Source organism: Pagrus pagrus (assembly GCF_965226575.1).
Source record: "Pagrus pagrus genome assembly, chromosome: 6".
NCBI classification, from domain to species: Eukaryota; Metazoa; Chordata; class Actinopteri; order Spariformes; family Sparidae; genus Pagrus; species Pagrus pagrus.
This window is the reverse complement of record NC_140190.1, coordinates 5,229,825-5,252,851: the sequence shown is the minus strand read 5'-3', so window position 1 is coordinate 5,252,851 and position 23,027 is coordinate 5,229,825. Positions and strand designations below refer to the sequence as shown.

At 40.1% G+C, this 23,027-nt stretch overlaps 1 protein-coding gene across 3 annotated transcripts in view; it reads right to left on the bottom strand.

The window, feature by feature from the left end:
* LOC311258388 (uncharacterized protein) overlaps positions 1-23,027 on the bottom strand; it is a 127,935-nt gene that overhangs the window by 64,684 nt on the left and 40,224 nt on the right. For 2 of the 3 annotated variants that reach the window (XM_084354634.1, XM_084354633.1), the window contains exon 3: positions 1,024-1,145. In XM_084354634.1, the coding sequence (XP_084210760.1) occupies positions 1,024-1,145 (122 nt within the window). Of the gene's footprint in view, positions 1-1,023; positions 1,146-6,376; positions 6,552-23,027 lie in introns of all 3 variants that reach the window. The other variant, XM_084354635.1, reaches the window with a different exon arrangement.

Sequence of the window (23,027 nt, the reverse complement as noted above, 5' to 3'; positions counted from 1 at the left end):
CTGTTTTGGTCTCCACCAACTCATTTCAGCACTTAACACTTTGGTTTTTGCAGATAACCAAAAAGGACAGTAGAGCTGCAGGGTCTCTGTGCTGATGGTAATTGATAATGTGATTATTATGATGCCTTTTAACATTGTCCAACAGTGATCATATGATGTATAAATGAAAAGTGTATCAATATTTAATCTGCTCATGCAAACCGACAAGCTGCTAAAGTACATTTTCATGTCACGTGTCACAACAAGTCACTTGCACACGGCAGAGTTTTATTACTAACACTACATGAAAAATTGCAGCTGAGGTGTAACAATCTGCATTTAAATGTACATTTCCACATTAACACACATCTTATCTTTTACTTTTTAGCTTTTACTTTTTGGGAAAAATACTTATACAGAGGCAATTATACATTTTTTTCCAATTCTGGCAGCAGCAGCAGCAGTTGGCTGGGAATTAATAGAGGAAGAGTAATTAGCATGAGCAGCAATAAGCACCATGGCTGAACAGGATGAGAAAAATGTATGCCACCTACAGAAAGTTACATTTCATTAACTGAGAAGAGTGTAAAAAGTGCAAAAAACAGCACATCAGTGACCGTCGTATCAATATAGCTCCTGGTTCGAGGAGTGCTACAGATGTTAATGAGATACTTTGCGGTGGGTGACAGGTGTCAGGTGCATGATAGCTTTCTGGATTCCTGCCAGTCCATTATGAGGCACTTCTCACTGTTTCAGCCTCTGTGTTTCAACTGTATAACAATGACGTGTTATCATTGTTAGCAACCCTCATTAAAACTAATTGGTATTGCTATTTGAAAGGTAGCTCATTACCTTGAGGCAAACAGCAACGTTTTGTCTCAATAAGGAATGCTAACACGGCAAACACATTTATTCACTGTTAGAAATCCAACACAGACATTTTCTCCCCCGTCATATTCTGACAAATGGTTAATGAGGAAAAAACAGTCGGACTGGAAATTTTTCAAAATATCAAGCGTCCCTACATGGAAAAGTCTTTCTTACCCTCTGGATCCATGTGGACAGACACACGTGATGGGCAAGTAAATTCTTGCAGTCACAGAAATTCCTCAGTGGGTCACTGGCTTGAAGTTCAACATCCCTGCATATAAAGCACTCTGACATCTCTGTAGAAGAAGAGGACGAGATAGAGGTTACGAGTGGTTTCACAATGCATCAAAGGAGCAGACCAGACTCACGTTAAGATTCACTGCTGGTCAGGAAACTGTCAATTAAGAAGTCATCATAGGTGTAAATCACTGTATTTCTAAAAATACTCCCACATATACTGCAATTTATTTCCTTTTACAGCATTCAACACGCTGTACAGCATCAGACCTTCGTTTTATTCCCAATGGGAGCGTGGCGAAGTGAATCACGGGGTTTCAAAAGTTACACTGTAACACTTTGACAATCCTGACAAGACAATAAACACAACAGAGCAGAATAGAGTGCCAAAAAGAAATACAATTATCAAGAAAACACATAAGTTTCTGTGGAAAAACAAATCCCCGCCTATTGTCTTTGTTTTGGCAAGAAAACAAAACTGCTTAACAAACAATAATTAAAGCCTCAGAGAGAGGAGATTTTTACAAGTCGGCTTCCACAGATGTCAGGGAGAGATTTTTTTTTTTCCAGTAACTGCTGATTTCCTCAGTCGCCTTCATGTCGTATGTTTTTACTGGTGAAGATTAAATTGCCAGGCCTTTTACCAAATAGCCCAGTGGCTTACGTTGGAATTTTGGATTGTTCTTGATAAGCTGGAGGCAATGTAGGAAATACATAAATATGTCTAATCCGACTCAATAAAGAGATAATACAATAAAGAAAATGCTGTCCAACAAACATCCATACAGCAATCATAAATCTGTTTTATGAATCCAACAATATGGAGAGTTTGGATGATTAAGTGGCTACAATCTTCTTTTAAATCAGCATTTCTACAACATGGACTGTATGTTTGATTGATTTTACACTGTATGAGTTTAGCTGGGTTAACATAACGGTAGTTGACACAACAATTTTTAGTTAGTCAGTTCGAGCAGTTAAGAAATCTACATGCTAAAAGCTACAAAAGGTCAAACTACAGATAACCAGTACACAAAAATCAACTACATATCACGAAATAAGACAGCTACGCGACATTGTCCATACTGTTACACAATTGGACCACAAGTTATTGAACAATCATACATTTTAATCAAAATAACAATTATGATGGAGAATTTTAAGCGCTCGGTCATGGGCCAAACATTTCATTTCTATCGTTTTTCATTAGTTTTCTCGAGATCACGACTTTTTTTTCATTATCACAGAACAGCAAATGTGGTTTTCCTGAGATAACGGGACAATTTTCTCGAGAAAACAAGCTTTTGAATCTCGAGATAACCAGATAAATTATCTCACTGAGGCATTGAAAAACACGTCAGTCAAGTCAGAGTGCAACCAACAAACTTTAAAGCTACATTCATTGATTTGTTTTTTATGGACAATTTGTTACACCCGAACTAGTAGAAAATATATTATATATAATCATTCAAGATTTTTTACCATATAAAGTGTTTAACAATGTTAGCAACAAGCCATATTACATTAGCATTAGCTTGTGTTTTTGAGGCCGATGCGTCACTTTAGCAGCTAAATGCTCCGATAGATTCACCAGCGAGTCACTAGTCTGCCATTTGGTGCTGAACAGGAAGTGTACAGTGGGTTTTTTAGCTGAGCATTTTGTTAAAAACAGCTGTGCACTGTGGCCGGAAAATGAGGTTGATGAGAGCTGTGTGACTAAACCAAAGCAGTGAAGCTGTGGGCTCTAACACCAAAAACAATAAACTGAAAGATGTGGAAAGTCCTGTGGAGCACTGTGGAATCGGGTCAGGTCGGTTTCTGCAGGTTTACCACAAAAATATTAAGTAGTGCAGCTTTAAGTGACACATACTCATCCCTTTATCTTCATATTGACTCCAATTAAAAAGTGTGATGATCTTTTATTTTGAAATGCAGATTTGATAAAACTATTTCCACAATGAGAATTACACAGAATGAAACTTGCATCACTGATAAACGACCTATAATGATGTGACAATGTGCAAATATCAGGTTTACCCTATACAGGGCCGTGTGTGTCCCAGCATGCATCTGGTAAGACGCAGGGTACTGGGTTGATTTTCACCAGTTTGATGACTGACACCACTACTATCATTTCAAGCTTTTTCACCCACGTGTGAGCAGAAACTTTCAACATTTCTTGAATTAGCTCATTAAAATAGAGACAGGATTTTACAAAATGTGCCACAGCCCGGCCTGATGTAAGACTGTGTCTGGCAGCAGGGGTGAAATGAAGGATCTGGAGTCGCTAATTGTTCACAACAACACATTGTTTGCTGCCTTCACAACTCAACAACAGCTGCTTTGAACATCACAGCTGAAACGGTTCCCTAATATCGTTGCAGTAAAATGATCCGTCCCGCTTCAATTAGAGGGGTGGACATAAAAAGGTGAGCAGCAGAGTATATCACGCTCCGGCTGCCAAGACATGCGGTCCGAGCCCGGGGGCTGGATTTAGCCACAAGATCCATTTACAGTTAATGCTCCTTTTTGTGCTGCAACCAGCGTATCTGATTTTTTAACCAGCAAACTTCACCAATATCTTTGTTGGACTGTAGCTAGGAGCCAGGTTTGTTTGGTTTCATCCCATGAAAAACACTGGGAGACAGCAGTGAGAGCTAGCTGTCATCTGCCGGGTAATAAACTGCTGCCTCAGAAGCTCCTGTCTCTTTTGGGGCCTCTCGTTGAACCAGATTGCTTCAGGTGAAAATCTATCTTCAGATGAAAAATCTTTTAATCAAAGGGTGGGTTTTTTAATGGAACCCATCAGATTCTGTGTAAGCAGATTTTATTACTGACCAGGCATATATCTCACCTTGCATTAATATCTCCGAGACAAGCTGGGAAATAGGAAAGCCAGATAAACTTTTTTTTTTTTTTTCCTCCCCTCAACACCCCCAGTTCGGTTTAGTCAAAAACATTCAGACATGTTTTAGATAAATGTGAAGTGTCTGGCTGCCACTTCCTTTACCCTCCCTGCTCCTGACACCAACCACCTGGCCTAAAAAAAATGAAAAAAATGAATGTATCATCATTCCAGTGATACTACTGTGTGTCAACATTCATATGTTTGCTTCCTGTCTAACAATGTATCAGCTTTAGTTGGTTTTTCACTCATTGTCACAATGATTTTTGTATGTGCCGGGAGAAGTTTGCAGAAAATAATGGAGCCGTGCAGAGACACACATATAAAGCATGACAGTCTAGCTAACAGGCAAAGTCTGCGTGTTTCAACAGCCTGACCGAAAATATTCCCGACGTTGCTGTGATGGCAGGTTCACCAATTATACCCACAAGTCCTTTTTAACATTTCATTCCCCCAAATCTGTACTGCTTTTACGATCATTATGGCGAGCCCCGAGGCACTTGTGCAGCTAAGTAACGGATGCACCGCTGCCGAGAGAATAACTAGAAAACAACATTACAACAGAGATGTAAACACGCGGCGCGTCAATCGTAACCGAGCTGACACGTCTGCGTGATCTGTGACTCCCATAATTAACTGTCAGCGGTGTCAGTTGTTCGGCAGCGTTTCACATGAAGGTGAGCGCTCTCGACTAACTGGCTGAAGTCGCCCTCTCTGCACGGCTAACAAAACTTCCACTGTGCAGCAGAGGTAGCACCGTGCTGCGTTGTCTCCATACTGGGGTGAGGATGCACTGAGACAAAGTTTGTCAGGTGGAGGATGCTGATCTCCAGCTATCACAGAGGAGACGGTACCGACAGCAACTCTGTCAAGAGCCGTGTTTACACTCGACTGTCTGAAAGTGGCTTTAGTGGTGTCGGTCTGCCAGTGATGTTTTAATTCCCTGCTGCATGAATCATAAGACAGGAACACAGGAGCAGTCAAACTGAGCAGTGTGGAAAACAATGTACAGTACCGTACAGTAAACAAACGAGGAAAATGCCAGATTGAGATAATTTAATTGTCCGTTGCATTGCTAACGACCTCATTAACAAAAGAATGATGGGAAATCAGCATGGTCTGGGCGAGGAACCGCCTGTGTGACAGCCATCTGGCTACAGTGGGGGGTGGGGTTGGGTTGGGTTGGGTGGGGGTTGGGGGGGAACTGGTGTATTAACGCCGCGGCCGTCGTGACTCCCGAGCACAGGCCGAGAGCACCTCTAGATGGAGGGAGGGATTAGTGTTTCACTGACCAATGTGAGTTCAACTTAGACTTTTTTCTTAATTTTTGTCATCTAAGTGACAAAATGATTATAGAGTAAACTAAAAGTAAGAATATGCGCCAAAACTCCTTATTTAACTTGTTTCTCTTCATCCACTGCACATCTCTTTATAGCTTTAAGGGTAAGAGATCATGGCTCGATGATGGATTCATTAAATGTTTCCTGATCATCGTCACAGTTACAGCAGTTTACTGTGAATGACGCACCTTCAACATATTCATATGTATGAAGACAGACTGTATTTCATCCTGGACCTGTGGTCTGTATTTATGAAGCATCTCACAGCAGGAAATCAGTGCTGAGTGGACTAAGTGGCTTTACTGAAAGATATGGTAACATAATAACCTGTGCAACAAAAAGGAAAAAGAAAGAAAAGAAAACGATGTCCTTGAGACTAATGGCATCCCATCCACAGACAGCTACAGAGTTAATAGCTTGCAGCTAACGTAATGAAACAACATTACTTAAGCATTTTATTGTATATAGTTTTCTATTGTTTCTATATTTGCGCTTATATCTTGATTTTATTTGAATGTACCCGCTGCTACAATAACCTCATTTCCCTTCGGGGAGAAATACAGTTATCTATCTATCCATCACATTTCTGTATAAGTTAAATAATTTAGTCACCAGTACTTCTTGATTTCGAACTAAGAGCCAACATGGGAAAAAATGGTTACTGCATCTTGAATTTTCGTGACATAAAAAAACAAAAACATCCTCATAACTTCTTCTTTGCAGCCATTATATGTTGTAAAACTCCCAACTAGCTGTAATTTTCCTACTCACTTGCTTAAAGTAAGTGCAGAAAGCCTCATAAATGATCCTCAAGGTCTGCTCTGAGTTAGGTTAAGGTTTTAGGTTTAGTTGGTTTTAGTCCGATTTTAACTTTCAACGTAACACTGAGGAGGGGCTGAGATGCTCGATAGATACAGGCCCTGGTCTCAGTGTGGTAACGTCTGTATCACAGGGAAAGTAGACATCAGATGATAAACAATAACAGTATATAGATTTTTACCATTAAGTGTGATGCATGTTCCTCAATGTAAAGTAAGATACTCACCTATGAGCACACTTCTACATGACTCTGCCGGAGACAGTGGTTGGTACTCACTGCCCATACTTCAGTCTTTGTTGTGGCTGAGAGACGTCTTCTTGCTCTCACGTCTGAGTGCTTCCAGATACTTTCAGTTTCCTGTTCTCCCTGTTAACATTCCTCTGTTTGTCCCTCGCCGGTGCTACGTGAGCATTTAGAGACAAATCAAGGTGTCAAAACAGACGTTTACTGCTGCATAACTGCACTTTCTGCCACTGCACACACACGTTCAGCTGATTGTGTATTTGTTTTGAGGAAGTTGTGCAAATGAGCAGCCAATCAGAGGCGCACAGTGGGGGCACGTCAGCACAGGAAGCCGAATGGAGAAAGAAAAAAAAAAAGAGAAAGAGAAAACATTTCCAGAGCAGTTTCTTGCACTCGCTGTCAAGACTAAAAATAGATGCTGTGAGTGAGAAAGTGACGACGGTGATACGCCACAAAGGTAGATGTTTTGGGGACGTCATGGAGAAAGACAGCACAAGGTTGGCAGAGGTTTCATAATGCAGGAGACTCCTTTGCTGAAAACAGCAGTGTGTTGCAACAAACCTTCACGTCTGCTGACTGCTGGGAAATGACTAACAGATTGTGGAATTTCCCTGTTTCTCTGGTAGGCCCGAGTTTCACAGCAAACAGTTGTTGCATTAATTTATTACCATCACCAGCCTACGTCTTCAGGTCACCACTCGCTGTGCTTGAGCTGGTGATGTGGAAACATTTCATATCAGTCAACATTCACTGGATAAAGTAAGATACGATTCCTGCAACGCTTCTGATAAGCTTTAACTGAACTCACGGTGGGTTCAGTGTGAGGTCCTGCAGTGGTAAATGCTTATTATCAATATATGTTGGGTCAGTTATGTTGTAAGTTGTTGATAATAACAATAATAGTATTTCGTTTATATATTACTTTTAAAAACAAAGATGCAAAGTACAGAAAAATACAAAGTGTGATGGACAAAATTAGATAAATTATTTAAAATAATTACAACAAAACACTAAGTTCAGAGAAAGTCGTACCATATCAGGTCCTCAGTGACCTCGAGTGTTGTATCTTTTTCTAACCTTTATAAACTCAGAACACCGGAGCAAAATCTCCCAGGATTCGTTGTGTGATTATCGGCCCTCATGTGGGCTGCGACTGTTAGCGACTCTTTAGCAATTAAAGCAAGTTGTCGGTCTGCAATGGTGCGATATATTCAGAACAACATTGTCCTGCCCTGCACTCCAGAAACTGCAGCATGCTTTCTCAAAGTTAGCGTCCAAACAAAACATAATAACAAAGTACATTTTAATAATATCTTTATTTATAACACAGTGCTGTAACTGGGGTTAACTGGCTCTACCCTGCAATACAAGAAACATCCTGGTTCTGAGGCCCTCAGTCCTTTAGCACTACATCATCTATCATCATGTACATATTTAAGACCCTTTTCTAGCAACATTTTTTAATTTTGTCAGCTTGAAACACTGAAAAGTCTGATGGAGAGTTTTCAACCTTGCAGCATTAGCACTAGGTCATTTGCTAACGCTAGGTATCTACAGCTAATGAAATCTGCTAACAGCGGTTGTCATTTCAGCTACTTTTATTTACTTCTGGGTGAAATGAAAGAAATACCGTTTAAAAAGGTTTAATGAAGGTGGGTGGTATATCTATCTTTGCCATCATTACCCATCTATCTGACCTCTGATATTAAAACAGCATGTGGTGTGTTCAGCTGACTCAAACCCGCCCTCCTGTTCCATCTGCTCTGAAAGGACGGACTTATATGTGGTTAAAGATTGCTTTGTGACTTGTTAACACATTATTGAGCACTGTAGACTTTCAAAAGTTTCTAAAACTCATAAAGAAGAAATGTTTTGCTCATTATCAGTGTTTATATTGTTTATATGGGCCAAGAACCTTTCAAAACACACAAGAACACAGTTTCCTCACACAGATGCAAAATCTGAAGAGTCCCACGACTTCTTGCACAAAGCACTCTGATCCAAGCACAAAAAAAGAAAAAAAAAATCTTGGAGAAGTTGTGGGGAGAGGACAGGTCTACACTCCGCCTAATTAAATGGCATGTCTCCTGCTATTCATGAAGAGCACTTATTAAAACAAGCATTCACATCCAATCCACTAGATAAATGACTTTACACCAAGTGCCATGAAGCCCATTAAAATTGCTTCTTTAGCGATGGATCGGGTCCAAACACACAATCAAAGGATTTGACTGGGATTATCTCAGATTAGAAACACTCAGGGACAAATGAGGAGATGACAGGATATCATACATTGAAAGGATAAATTAGCAGTCACATACCAGACCAAATTTGTGATGGGTGTTAGGGAATAAAGAGCGGGGGAGGGGAGGGGAGAGGGGGGGAAAGATTGAGTGCTAAAAAGCAAAGGAACAGCTCTTTAGTTTTTAGTAAGCCCAATGATACATGGCCAATGTAAACCACAGTAAAAGCTTTTCCCTCTCCCCTCTAAAACCTCCTGCCATGTAAATAAAGTCCACATCAGGGAGAGAATCAACCGCCGAAAGACGGAAAAACGGACACAAGTAACTCAGTTCATAACCTCACGGTGTTGCTGTGAATAATATACTGCGTTTCTCACACACCATGTTTCTCAAGTCTCACTGACATCTGAAGTGGTTTTACTCAAAGTGGAACTACGTTCAAGAAAAAAACAGTCCTTCACTTCACATAGTAATCATTGGAAATCACATATGTTCAGTATAAACCGTGTAAGTGTTTGTTTTGATATTATAAATTAACAATAAAGTGTTTTTTTAAGCATTTAATCAGTCAGAAGTGAATATTCTCATCGGACTACAAGCAGAGGTTGAACAATCATCAGTTCTTCGGCCACAAAAAATAGAAAAAACTATCGATTGCTGCGGGTAGTTGAGCTTTTGGCCATTGCAGAAACCAGAATCTGCAGTAAGCCAAACTATTATGACCACAGATATGAGGAACCGTGAGCTTAATTTTGAAATTAAATGTAAAAGAGCTCTTTTTTTTTTTCCTGCACGGTAGATATTTTAGTTCCGCTCTAATTTGAATATTTAAAAGTAAAAAGTAAAGCAGGCCTAGTGCTGATAAAACACTTTTCAGGAGGATAAATAATGTAGGCAGTGCTTAATGTTAGCATGTACTTCTTTGCATATTTTAAAACCAATGAGGACCTCTGTTCTATCGCATTAAAGGAAGGCTTTTGCTTTCTCCCAGACGGCAATAAAAAGGTATTTTAGAGGGTTTGCACATTAAAGAAGTGCGACCTCTGAACTCAACATAATCTCCTCTGTCATACGCTCACTTGTCAGGCTCTTTTCTCCCTTTTGTGCGATGACTAGGTGTCACGGGCAGTTGGAAGCGGTATCGTTACCTGCAGCGCTGGAAAAAAAAAAGCTTAATTCATCCACTCTTTGATGTGTTTCAGCGTCTTTAATGATGAATGATGTGACTTACAGATTGTCTTTGTGTCAGATTTCATTGGAGTTTCACCGCCGTGGACTAAAGGTTCATAAGTTAACAAGATCAGTTAAACTGAAGCTCCGTATTTTGGATATTGTATCGGGCTGAAACAGAACAGATTACGTCCCGCGCTTAACGTCTACCATTACTAAAAATATACTAGTTAGTAGGTAAATAAGTCTCACACCAAAAGCTACTTTCAGAACATAAAGAACTTTTTTAAATTTTTTGGTCAAACAGAAATCTTTATTTTCTATATTATTGGATAAGGAAGTATAGAATGCAACAACACTTTATCTACTGTGTAGATTTTTCAAAAGAGCTGTGGCTCGTGGTTTTTTAATTGTGTATATCGTGCCATCCGTTGCTATCTGCTCTACATAAGGAAATTGGAAGCTAGCAAGCTAGTTAGCATATTCAACTCAGAAAGTGGTAGCTAGCATACCTTAGCTCCTACAAGGAAAGTGAAAGCTAAAAAGATTGGCTATCAAGGTCCAACTTAAAAAGTGGAATCAAATTAAATCACTTTTATCTATATAGCCCAAAATCACAATCACATTGCCTCAGTGGGCTTTACAATCTGTATGGTGGACGACATCCTGTGTCCATAGACCCTCGATTCAAGTGAGGAAAAAAAAGATGGAAGAAACGTCAGGAGGAGCCACAGAGGAGGGATCCCTCTCCCAGGATGGACGGACATGCAGTAGATGTCGCATGTACAGAACAGAACAACAAAAAGGTAGAAGGACGGGTTATATACATATATATATATATATATATATATATATATATATATATATATAAAATATACATATGTTATATATAAGGAAATTGGAAGCTAGTTAGCATATTCAACCCAGAAAGCACTCAGAAAGTGGAAGCTAGTATACCTTAGCTCCTAGGGTTAGGCTTCTTTCACTAGACGTACCTTTTTGTTCATGTTTAACTGGCTCATCTTACAGGACGGTGGATTGATTGCATGTTACACCGTGATTCAAATCACCAAACAGACTGGTGTAGGGAGCGTTCACGTCACCGACGGGCCTGTGTAGCCACTGGAACTGAAGTGACATCACAAACCAATTCTAGCGTCCGCCCACAGAGATACTGATCCAGTCAAATTACTGTCACTGTTAGTCAGTATCACAGATCCACCACTCACTCTGGTGAATACTAATATGGAGACCGATAACCCAGCAGGAAAACAGAAATCTCTTATTTCTGGAAATTTCAGTTTTGACCACATAAATTAAAATAAAAGTCAAAACAAACACCATGGAAACAAATATCTGTACTGATTTCTGAACAAAAAAATTTCAGTTTGACTTCAACACACCTCCTGACACACACACACACACACACACACACACACACGCACACGCACACGCACACACACACAGTACATCTCAGTGGAGTACTGAAAGCCTCTGATCACTCCACTTGATCACAGCTTTAGGGTGTCAGCTGCGTTTAAGATAGGGAGAATTTGTCATTGGCTGCTGCCAACTTTCTCACTGTCATCCAATTTTTACTGCCTTGATTTACAGCAGACGCCGACAATTTGAGTGTGAATGAGGGCGTTTCGCAGACACATAACTCCATATCTAACACCTCCTCATAAACAATAAACTGCTCAAGTTATTTTGTTCTCGTCTCATCCGCCACTATTAACAAGGCTCCATTAACAAGCACGGCGGGGAACGCATCTGATATTTCGGAGTATTCCTCTTGAAGCTACGTCTGCTGCAGAAAATAAAAAACAGTTATTGTCACAAAGTTCTGAAGCGAAGGTCGGATGTTCAAGGTTGCAACGCGGTTTAAATATTCAGACTTGACCATGTAAAGCTTCGGGAGGTAGAGAATTTTCACTCCATTAGAGAAGGGGACAAGCATAATTATGAAAATGAGATAAGGGAGAATCAAAATGACCTGATTGAAAAAAGAGAAAAAAGTCCTCCAGTGCAGAACTTGGTTTGATTGATTCAGAGCAGATGAGCCCAGGGCTCCACTGTTGGCAGCCCAGGGTTCATGCTGTAATGATAGCTTTATAATTAAGATTAAAGACCAGAGAGCACAGACAAGACACTCGAGTGGTGTTGGGGGCTTCTCCGATGACACTGGGAATAATTGGAGAGAAGTATCTACAATCCCTGCCTCCCAAAAGAGTGCGACACTGTGGGTAGCGCTGTATGCAAACACTGGATGTGACTGTAAATTGGGAAAGAGAGCTGAAACATCGAGATCGCTGAATTCTGTCCAGATAACGTACGATCTCTGCGTCACTTGCAGTAGTTACTTACTGTAGTGTATAATTTTTAAAAAATTGAAGCAAAAGGCATGTGTTAAACAGCAGATTATGTGTGATTATGATGATTCGCTCTTTACACGGGGCAGATTGGAGAGCCATCTGGGCAGCAGTTCTGACTGAGACAGACTGACTTCTGTTACTAATGAGTTGGACAGCACGAAAAGAACAACCGCATCCTCGGCAACTTTCCTCTTTCACGTTCGAGGACATGACGACACTGTTTTTTTTTTTTGGTCTAATGTCTTTTTAAGCGTTTCACCTGGAAATCAAGCGAGTGAGAAAAACCTCCGCCACATATACATCCTTTTGTTAAATAACATTATCAGTCGGGCCGTCTGCTTTTCAGCGTTTCGCCGCGGCTTGTCAGGGTTCATGTTCAAAGTGGCCATCATTCCTCACCTTCGCTGACATCTCCTATCTGATGAGGGTGAAGTCAAGTCGCTTAGATGACTAATAATCATATCAAAGGTGCCGTGTCATGCAGCAGATTTAAATAAGAGGGTTTGGGGGAGCATTTGCATGCATCTGTATGCCCGGGCTAAGAGGCTAATGTCATAAAGTACGGCGCAGACATGATTTAATGTAATCTGTCATGTCATATGCTAATCTTCAGTCCTCTGCAGCAACATACAGCGTGTTAGCATGGGGAGATTTCAAGGTGCACTACAGTAATTCAGAGGTGCAGCATCAAACAGTACGAGACTATCTGCTAACGTCAGGGACATACATTTCTCTGTTTATCTACATTAGCTACTATAGTTTCTGCTGTAAAGATAGAGATGAAGGTCACCTAAGTTAGCGTTAAGCACTTCTTGAATTTTTAAGGGCCTTACAGCGTTATTATTCAAAGCTTTGTAAATAAAATTGTCACCTACAGCCACTGAGAACTCTTTCGCAGCCCTACCTGACAGTAAAAAGCTGCTTCTAGGCCCACTGTAAGATATAACGCTCATCAAATCCAGTAGAAGTAAAAAAAGAAAAGAAAAACAAGATGGCTGTCACATCTGTGGTGTTGAATGGGGTTCAGCGTAGTTTGGTGCAGTGGATTTCATTTTGTAGTCAACACGCACAGCTCCGCCCACAATTTACGATGTCAAAACATAATAATATGCAACATAATGACAGCAGTCTCATTATTATATATATACAGTGTGCTGTATATGTATAGATATATACATATATCAGCCATGTTTGCTGGTGAGCAGCCTGCAGAGGCTCTCCTCGGTCGGTCATCATGTCAGCAGGGTGGACGGTGGAACTGAGGGGAGAGCACGAGACCCGTCTGTCACGGCCTCATGATCGAGCTCATTACTGGCTGGTGAGAAGAAACAGCCAGCGACATTTTGTGCCACTGAGGTCGCCTAGTCTGTCTTCACCCTCCTGATATAGCTAGAGTTAGTAGTTACCAGGACTGTGAGGTAAACAAGGAGAAATTATATATTAAATTAATATAATTAATTCAGAATTAGAGACAAATGAAAGACGTATTCCTGCATGTTGTATTAATTACACATATTTACGATGCTCCCTTTTGGCTGAACTATTTTTCAGACGTAACACTAAGTGATTTTTTTGCACAAATTCTGCAGCTGCATTGTATTTGAGCCATATCTTGAAAGTTCAATTTTTTTTAAAAAGTTGAAATATGTCTGAAAATGCACATTAGCATGAATCCAACATATGATTAGCAAAGAAAACAAAAAAGACAAAACATTGATTAAAGTATACCCATAATTCCTGGAGCAATCATGTGACTAAGCTAAGCTAAGTCAAGCTAAGCTAAGCGTATATGAAATCACTGTGCAGCACCGTGCTGTACCAGCTGTATGGACATTCTTGTGAGCCACGATGGATCGTTTTGTTACTCATCAAGCAACAGACTCTGACGGTGCCTCCACCTCAGAAACCACCGGAGAAATCACAGGTGGTGACGCCTACTCGCCCGACATTAGCCATGCTACCAACGCCGCTGACTTGTTTATACATGACACAATAGGCTGCCCTACATGCCGTTGTAGGCCCAGATTAATATGTAACAGAACTTTAAAAAATAGATGTAGTATGCAGCCCTTTCTCCACCTCTCAGGTAAGGTGTCTTTGGCCTGGAAAATTTAAAAAAATCCCCAATCTAATCCACCCCTAAGATACCCGACGTGGTTCTCGTCAGCCAAAAACAGTGGCCCTTCTACTGTACATGTCCTGTGACTCTCAGAATAATTGAAACACATTATGCATTTTGGCGGTGAGAGCTCGGGGTCTTTGTTGTGGGGAAGGCCCCTTCATTATACAGCTGCGTCATATTTTATGCCATTTTGCTGCATTTAAAGCGTCTGCAGGAGTGACTTTCAGGGTAAAATCAATGTCGATACAGCGCACGTCCTTCTTTGGTTTTGGTTGGTCACAGACAACAGATAACTTGATTCTGCAGTTGAATCACTGATTTGGCTTTTTCTCTTTTGTTCTGTGGCCATTTCTATTAATTCAAAAATGTTTTGCAGTGAAGCGAACACAAAACAATGAATCACAAAGTGATACAACACCGGTGCATTTGGCTCGTTCATCAGTTGCTCGATGTGACCTTTTCTTGATGGAGGTAACTTCTTTTTTTCTTTTTCCTCTTTTTCATACAAAGTGCAATTTTCACACACTTTTGTATCATCGGCTCTCGGCACACGTGGTGGGAGAGAGAAAAAAAAAAAGAGCTAAATTTGGTCACGAGCGGCACCGCTGCCAAAATACCAAAAGAATGAAAAATAAATTCATCGGAGGAAAATGTCAGGTACGAAGCTGTGAGAGGGACTTTGGAGGTCTGACAAGACACAATTACAGACCGGCCCCCCACAGAGGACCGGGATGTGGTATTTTCATGTTGGTAGTCTCTCAAGTAAGCCCACAGCGGCGTGGCACACCCCTCTTTGATCCATGTGGAGGAGGTGTGTGTGCGATGCATCCCTTTTTTTTTTCCGCTGCTGATATAGTGTGGGAATGAATGTCAGGACAAAGTCAGCAAAGGGCCAGCCCCTCCCGAACGCACTCCCGATGCACACGAGCATTAAAATGTGTAAACCTGCAGAACGGCGAGCCTTCTGTCCGTTGTTGATGATCTCTGTGAGGGAGGACACGCTGTGAATAACTGTGAAATGGCGGCATCGAGCACACGTCACTGGGTTACCGACCACAATATGATACAGGATGTAACATATATTATCTTAAAAACTCCCATGTTTCCTTGTCTCCTCAAAATATACCAAATATTCTCCAATCTATATTCTGATATATAGAGTTTATACTCTCATCTAATAATCTTTCTAATTATTCATAGCCTGAGGACAGCCTGATAAATTGCCTGTGGTAATTAAAATGATTAAGTGAGAAGTGCAGAATGGTAATTTATCCCTTGCATGACAGAGTTAAGTAAACCTGGTTATAAAACTTGCCTAATTAGCCTCGCTGTCATAAAATAGAGCAGGATGGTAAACCGGTGAACATGTAGTTAGAGGACGTGAAGGATCTGATTACAGAATAGTTTCACCTTGTGACGTAACGGGGGAATTTGTTGACCACAAAATGCTTGATGTTGAGATTTAAATGGCACTGAAATACTTTACATTAGAAAATAAAATCCTTCTTAATTCATGTGGTCTGAATTCTCTATTTGAATTTTTCAGTTGTTAATTGAGGGTCAAAATTCAAGTAAACAATATTCAGAAACTTAATTTAAATTTCTAAAATACAGTCTAATAATAACATCAAATATACCAAGGACATGCAATCAAGCCCCGACTGGAACGGATCTGACTTTTGGCCCATTAGATTACATTCAATCAGTAGTGTGATTAAAAAAAACTAAAAAAAAAAAGGCTGAGTAAAAGTGTCAGGAATGGATGTAAATGTCCTCGTCTACTCAGTTAGCTCTAATTCTGTGTTCCTGTGTCAGTTGTTTCTTTTTCTTCCTATAAAACATTTCTGATGAGTAATCTTGAACTCACCACCAGCGTCACAGTGGGAGGTGTGTGGTTGGATATCCGTTGGTAAAAAAAACTTTACATTTATGTTTACATTTCCAAAGAACGTTATAAAGTGGAAACAGACGACCTTTCCTCCCCCAAACTGTTTCCAAAGAGTTCATTTATCTGAGACAGAAGACAGAAGTGATGCCAACTGATTAGATCCAAACGCTGATGGTGTCATTATCATATAGCCGTTACATTACGCAATTAACATTTACTTTATAATAAATCATAACACTCTGCCAGTTTCAGGTCTAATTTATTAATTTCTCCCTCCTCCTCCTCTTTCTAATCTAAGAATACTGGTGAGGTAGGTGTTGGTAAAGTTTTGTATCTCGCCACAGTTTGATATCAATATTATCAAGTAGCTAAAAAAAAAAAATTGAGAAAAAAATCAAGTCAAGCTCAACTCAACTGACTCCAACCAGCTTCATCTTCAGCTGTGATTACTTTTCAAGTTTTCATGATTTCATCTATGTACATCTAAATCTACCTCTGGTCTCTTTATAGAGGCCGATGTTCAGTGGAGAAACAATGTGGTTTAGTTAGTAATTAGTCAGTAGGTAAACACATCCACACTTACTGCTGCACTAACTGTATGTAGTCAGTCCAGTCCACACTGGTGACCGTCTTCAAGGGAGCAGGATTATGGTCAAGTCAAAGTTTTGGAAAGAAAAGGTGTCTGAAGGGTTTGTAAACGTCGTCAAAGCCACACCCTCTTTTTTTGCAATCCAATCCCATATACATCCACACATACCCCATATATGTGCTCGAGCTAACGTTAAGCTAATGTTGACTTCGGTTTCACTACGACTTTCTCCTAAGTTTCCGAGCTGGATGTAACTCTTTGTTGCATTTTGGGGAAACTTACCATTCCAGCAAATTCAGCCAAATGCATTGCGTTTGTTAGCATTAGCTTAACATTTGTCAGTCCTCACTCAACAGCCTGTTTGCATGTAAAAAAAACAACATTCAGCTTCTGTTTGCTACACAAATTATAATTTAGTAAAATATTTCAGTGCTACTTAAATTCAAAACATCAAGTCGTTCGTGTTATTATGTTTTGCAAAGATGTGCAGTCGCTCATAAGAATAAAATCTTTTCTGCCTAAATCTGCTTCCATGACTAACAGATGTGGCATTTTGGAGGCTAATTTCATTTAATTTGTAAGTTCGATGAGTGTTTACAACATTTCCAATCAGCCTTTGTTAGTCTGAGATAACAGCAGCCATGTTTGATACCAGTATAATAAATATCTGTTTCTCTTCTGTATGTTTTCTGATATCGTCTGTCTCAGTCTGTCAGGCCTCTCCTCAGTTAAGGTTAGCGTCTCTTATCTTGTCCTGTCTTTGAAGTTAAATTGTAAAGTCGACAAACAACATGTCGCAGCCGGCAGAGACATACACAATAACCTTTTCCCAACATTGCCAATCTCAGCACGGGTCTGTCACATGCTCAATTGCATTGCATGTGACACTACACTCGGGGGCAGATTTCTCTCAAATATGATTTGAGATGATTGAAAGCTTTTTGATTTAAAAGTGTATTCTCTTAAGCTAAGTGCTCTCAGAGACCATCAAGGAAATTTAATTGCCTCACTTAGAGAAAAAAAGCCGGTTTTCTGACCCAAATGATATCAGATCTTAACATCTCAATAGAAACACATGGAATTGGATGGTCAACTGGGCGCCTAATGTCATTGGGAAATGCAATTTTCTGATGGCATTTCCTACGTCTGTCTCACCGAGAGCACAAGATTGATCAAAATCTTAATGAGCCATTTTCAGAAGTGGACTTTGGCTTTGGCTTTATGGTAGATTATGAAGCCAAACGACCATGAATGTTGACCTTATAAAAGGAAAGTTTCTATATTTGAAGGAAAGTCGGCCTGACGTGACCACTCAGTCACCGTGCACCGGCACAAAGGATTAAAACATTTCATAAAGAAAGAGTGGAATATATGAACAATATGAATTGTGCTCTGTCTACAAACACAAATGAACTTTTTGCAAGTTTCACAAGCTTAGACACTGAGCTGAACTGTCTTTTTCCCTTCATCTGCTCCGTCTCTAACATCAGGCTCGATAACATCAAACTGAACCGAGCACACAAATGTTGCACATGTTACTAGCGTGATGTGAAAACTGGCCAGCAGCCTGCTTAGTCGTAGGTAAATGCCGGGCTGAGGTTGATCATCCCGACCTCAGACAGTCCAAGACGAAAAAAAGTCTGGCGAGGAGCATAAAAAAGATTGTTGTTCAAACAAGGAGAAGAAATGTCTCGAGCAGATGAGAACCATTACGCTCAAGGGCACAGTTTTTTTTCTGTCAGGCTGTGCATTCATGTTGTTGATATTGCAACTAAAAAAGCAAAGAAATGTTGTTCATTCACGTTCAAACCACTCAACACCCTCAGCACCATCACGCTGAACTTGGCTCGGCTCCAGGGAAACAGGAAATAACACCGTTATGACGATGTTAGCTAATGCTGTCCTCAGAGAAGTGCACCGGCCCATTACAACAGCCTCTGTAACATTTATTTTTGATTATATTCATTTTCTTATTATTCTCTGCCTGTCACTCACGACCACTTTGCGATTCGCTGATGCTGAAAAGGTTAATTGGGCTAAATGCTTGCACCCCGGCTTTAATGGGTACTGTGAAATAGATTGTCATGAATTATAAAAGGCTGTATTCTACCTTTATGCACCATTTATTTATTTTAAGTCTATTCCATTTTTCTCTTACACGGTCATCCTACCATGACTACTATGAAATGTCAAGGCACTGTGGTTCAGACCACTCCTGCCTTCTTAATACTGGTTTCTTGTGTTAATGTAAAAAAGTCAAACTTATTTTACATTAAGGTCGTAGATAAACACCTACATGGAAACTGTGAACCAAATACTGGGCCTGTGAAGGAGCGAGCAAAAGGCTTGATGTTGGACTTGGACCACACACACACATTATGTGAGGGATTGTTACTGCTAATTGTACAGCCACTAGTAAAAGTAGGCAGCGGGGTGAAGAAGAAGCAGGCTTTTAGCTCGGTATTATGAGAATCTGTAGGAGTGTTTATCCACTCTGCACTCTAAAGAGTCCAGTGGCTTTTGCATTTCACGCCTGGCATTGACTGAACATTGTTATACAGTAAGAGGACAACGAGGCCGGCCAATGCAAAACACATTTCGGTGATTGTGAGTCCGGCTGACGAGGGTCAAAGGCGACCTGCAGCTGTACACGGTGGTCTGTTTTGGCTCTGAACTAACTGTATGCTGGCGTACGCACAGCCGGGCCGACTCCGCCCCTGCCAACACGCTGTATGATCCAGCGAGCATCACCTCGTTGTTAGACCACAACAACACTCGGAAATCTCTCCAGCGTGGACTCTTCAAACACTTTCAAACATTACATTATAAACCTGCTGCACATTTCAGGGACTATTTATACCCGACAGTAACAGTAACAGCCCGGTGCTGCATGATGTCTGTGCTTCAGTCATTTCAGTACACTTTCCAGGTCTGTTAGTCTTATTACAGAGTGTCTACCACAGCCTTATTCTTAGACTAAGAACATATTGTTTTTTTTCATTCAGTTAGAAACTAATGTATTAACAATGCCTTACAAGTATTGACATGATTGATGTCCTTGGAAAAAATGTAATGTCTGCTGGTAAGGTCACGCGGGTGTCTGTATGCTTGGTGGTTTCTCAGAGAGGTAAACTCTATTCTCTTTTGATATTTCAAAGGTTTTCTAGCTCCAAAAGTTTCTATCAGACAAATTCTGACCAACAGCCAATGCTGGCCCGATAACCCGATTGCCTCCTTGGTTACTGTTGCTAGGACGGACAAGCTTGACAATAACAAACATGGCAACGCTGGTTACAGCGTTGAACGCAGAAAAAGACGCACAGTGAAGCCAAGTCATTCCGGTTTCAACTAAAAAGAGAGGAGCCTTGAACTAACAATAATTCAAGTCATCTCAGAAATATGTCAGCAACCAACCAATCTATCCTTTTCCAAATGTTTTCAACATTACTTCAGAAATATGGAGGAAGAAAACCTGGCTGAAGTTAAAGTTATGTATGCTAACCATCATACATGAGCTAGCTAGTTCACTAGTGTTTTGCTAAAATTGGATAATATAAAATGTGACTATACAATATGATTTGTCCCTTAAGATTGTGGCATTAGACGAAATTTGTCATCTGGTTTTGGGAGCCGAATAAACACAAGCCCAGCAACATCTTTTAACCGAGCTTTTTCCAAGCCTGCTCAACTGCTATTGGAGCACAGAGCGAAAATGGGCGGGACTTAGGAAGGGTCAACTGTCAGAATCCCTCAGCTGTACTTCACAGCCACATTTTGATCACCGTACTCAGGATCCGTAGCACGCTCAGAGGCGGGAAGCAGCTTTGTTCTGTTAGTCTGTGTGTTAGCGTACATTAGCTTAGCAAACAAAATCAGACTCAGCTGTCAAAAAGTTCGTTCAGATCAGTAGTCCCATATCAGCGGGACAGGGGGTTCATGGGGATATTGTTGAGTAAATGTCAGAAAACACATGAGCGTGCAAGACGTCAATATGGAGAACTAAAATAGTTGAACCACCCGGCTTATTTCACCCCACATGGTCGCTGTATGAATGCAAACTTTACAAAACCTAAGAAAAAAATAAACTGAGCCTTTACATTAATAACTCCAGGATCACTTTGTCTACTGCACGAACAAAAGCGATAAATAACATTCAGGTGATAACATTTGGAAAATGACTGAGGAACCCTTCTTATGGGTACGTCAGACAAAAAAGGGCTGGGGACCACTGTTTTAGGTGACACCCTACATCTTTAGCTTTAATTGTCAGGCATGGTGTCACCAGCAGTTTGTCATTACCACGACCACGTTGACTCAAACACTGTCCGTTGCGTTGCCATTTTGCTCTGCATTTTCACAACTTTCTCACTTCATTAGTTGATGTCACTGAATGGGCAGCTGCTCCCATCACCCCTGACTAACAAGGCTGTTCTCGAGTATTGTGCACCAGTGAAAAGGCTTCAGATAATGAAACAACAGAATAAAGATCTGACTTCCTCCACAGACAAACAGTGAAACCTACAGCTGCTTGTCTCACGCACTGGTTGTGGTCTTTCAATACGTTTGCAACATGAACAACTCCAGTTTTATTTGTAACCTCGTGCAACACAACAATATTATTTTGATCTGTGCATTATGATGTTTACGAGACATCTCTGTAGATGAAGATAAGCAGGGATGAGCAATCTAGTGGAGCTCATCACAGACTGTCCTTGAGGCTTTGAAACAAGATCCATTTAGATTGTGTAGAGTAAAGGAATATGGCCTATAATATCTACAACGGCTTTGTAGATAAAGATCAAATGAAGAGGTCTTAGGAAAATAGCTTGAACCCCAATGCTGATTAGGATCCAATTATAGGGTAAGAAAACGTCCCTAATTAACTTTAGGATGGAGTATTTCAGACTCCAACCAACTTACCGTTAATCTGTGATTTCATTTGATTCGGACAAAAAAAATCTTCAGATGATCAACTGATGACAATCGATAACTTCATGGCCATGTAACATATATATCCCATGTAGGTTTTCATTACATTGTGCACTGCCCATCCCATTATATGTTTTCTTGTTGTTAATTGTATTTAACAAACACTTTTAAATAATCCAATAAAGGCCGGGTGCCAAGAAACAACATTTTTTCTAGTCTTTTGTCAACAGCTCTGATGAAATGCTTCCACGTCAGCCATTTAGTAAAATATGTACAACTGGAATAACTTTTTTAAATGTAAGATTTTAAAAAAAAACTTTTCATATATGGAAACAAAAGGTTTTCACTGTAGAATAAATTATCCATAATGTGATGAATAATAAACACAAGTAGAGACAGAATATGTTTAACTCATTTTTAAAACTCACACGATGGTGAGATGATCGTCAGGTTTATCAAATTCTAGCAATTTTCAAAATGTCCTTCATCTATAGTTTTTATTCCATAACGACAGTTTTGTTATCATCCAAGACAAACAGGGTCGAGCCAGTTACGTGACTGACTGTTGCTTCGGTCTGATATCATTATAAAGAATTAAAACAAAAAGACTTTAAAAAAAGGACATTACTGAAATAAAAAGTGATGGAGTTAAATCAAAACTAGTGAATCACATTTTACATTGAGCTGGGTTTTAAAAGTTGAATACACTATTTCACATTTTCATGATTAACTTCCGAGTATTTGCCATATATTTATTTATTTCATATATTTCTTATTTTTATTTTTTTATTTAATATTGGCCAATTTGGGCTTCCCTATCCACATGCAGTACAGCTTTAAACTGCAGTACAGCGCGGCTACTTGCCTCACGTTTATGCCGTCTCACCTTGTTGTCAGCGTCCAACTGTCTTGCAAACTAAAATGTGATACTATACCTTATTTGCACTGACAGTAGAGACAAGTACAAACATTTCTGAATGTTTTTGTGGACCGCCTTCAACTATGGAAATGTGGCATTATCTCAATACATACAGTACTTAGATGGAATATCTAACTGGTACATGATTCATAAACAGAAAACTACACTGTTGATACAAGTGAAAGATCTCTGAAAAGCCGTCGAAGATGACTGAAATATCTAACAACCAGCAGCAAAATCACACAAAAACTGATTCCACGTGGATGATATCAAATCGAGGTGAAACAAACAAGACGGAGTTAACGCCAGCGTGTTCCTTTAGAGTCATCCCAGAACTGTAAGGCCCACTACGGTGTTTGTTTGCCATGTAGTAATGAACTAGCTTGATTCACTAAAAC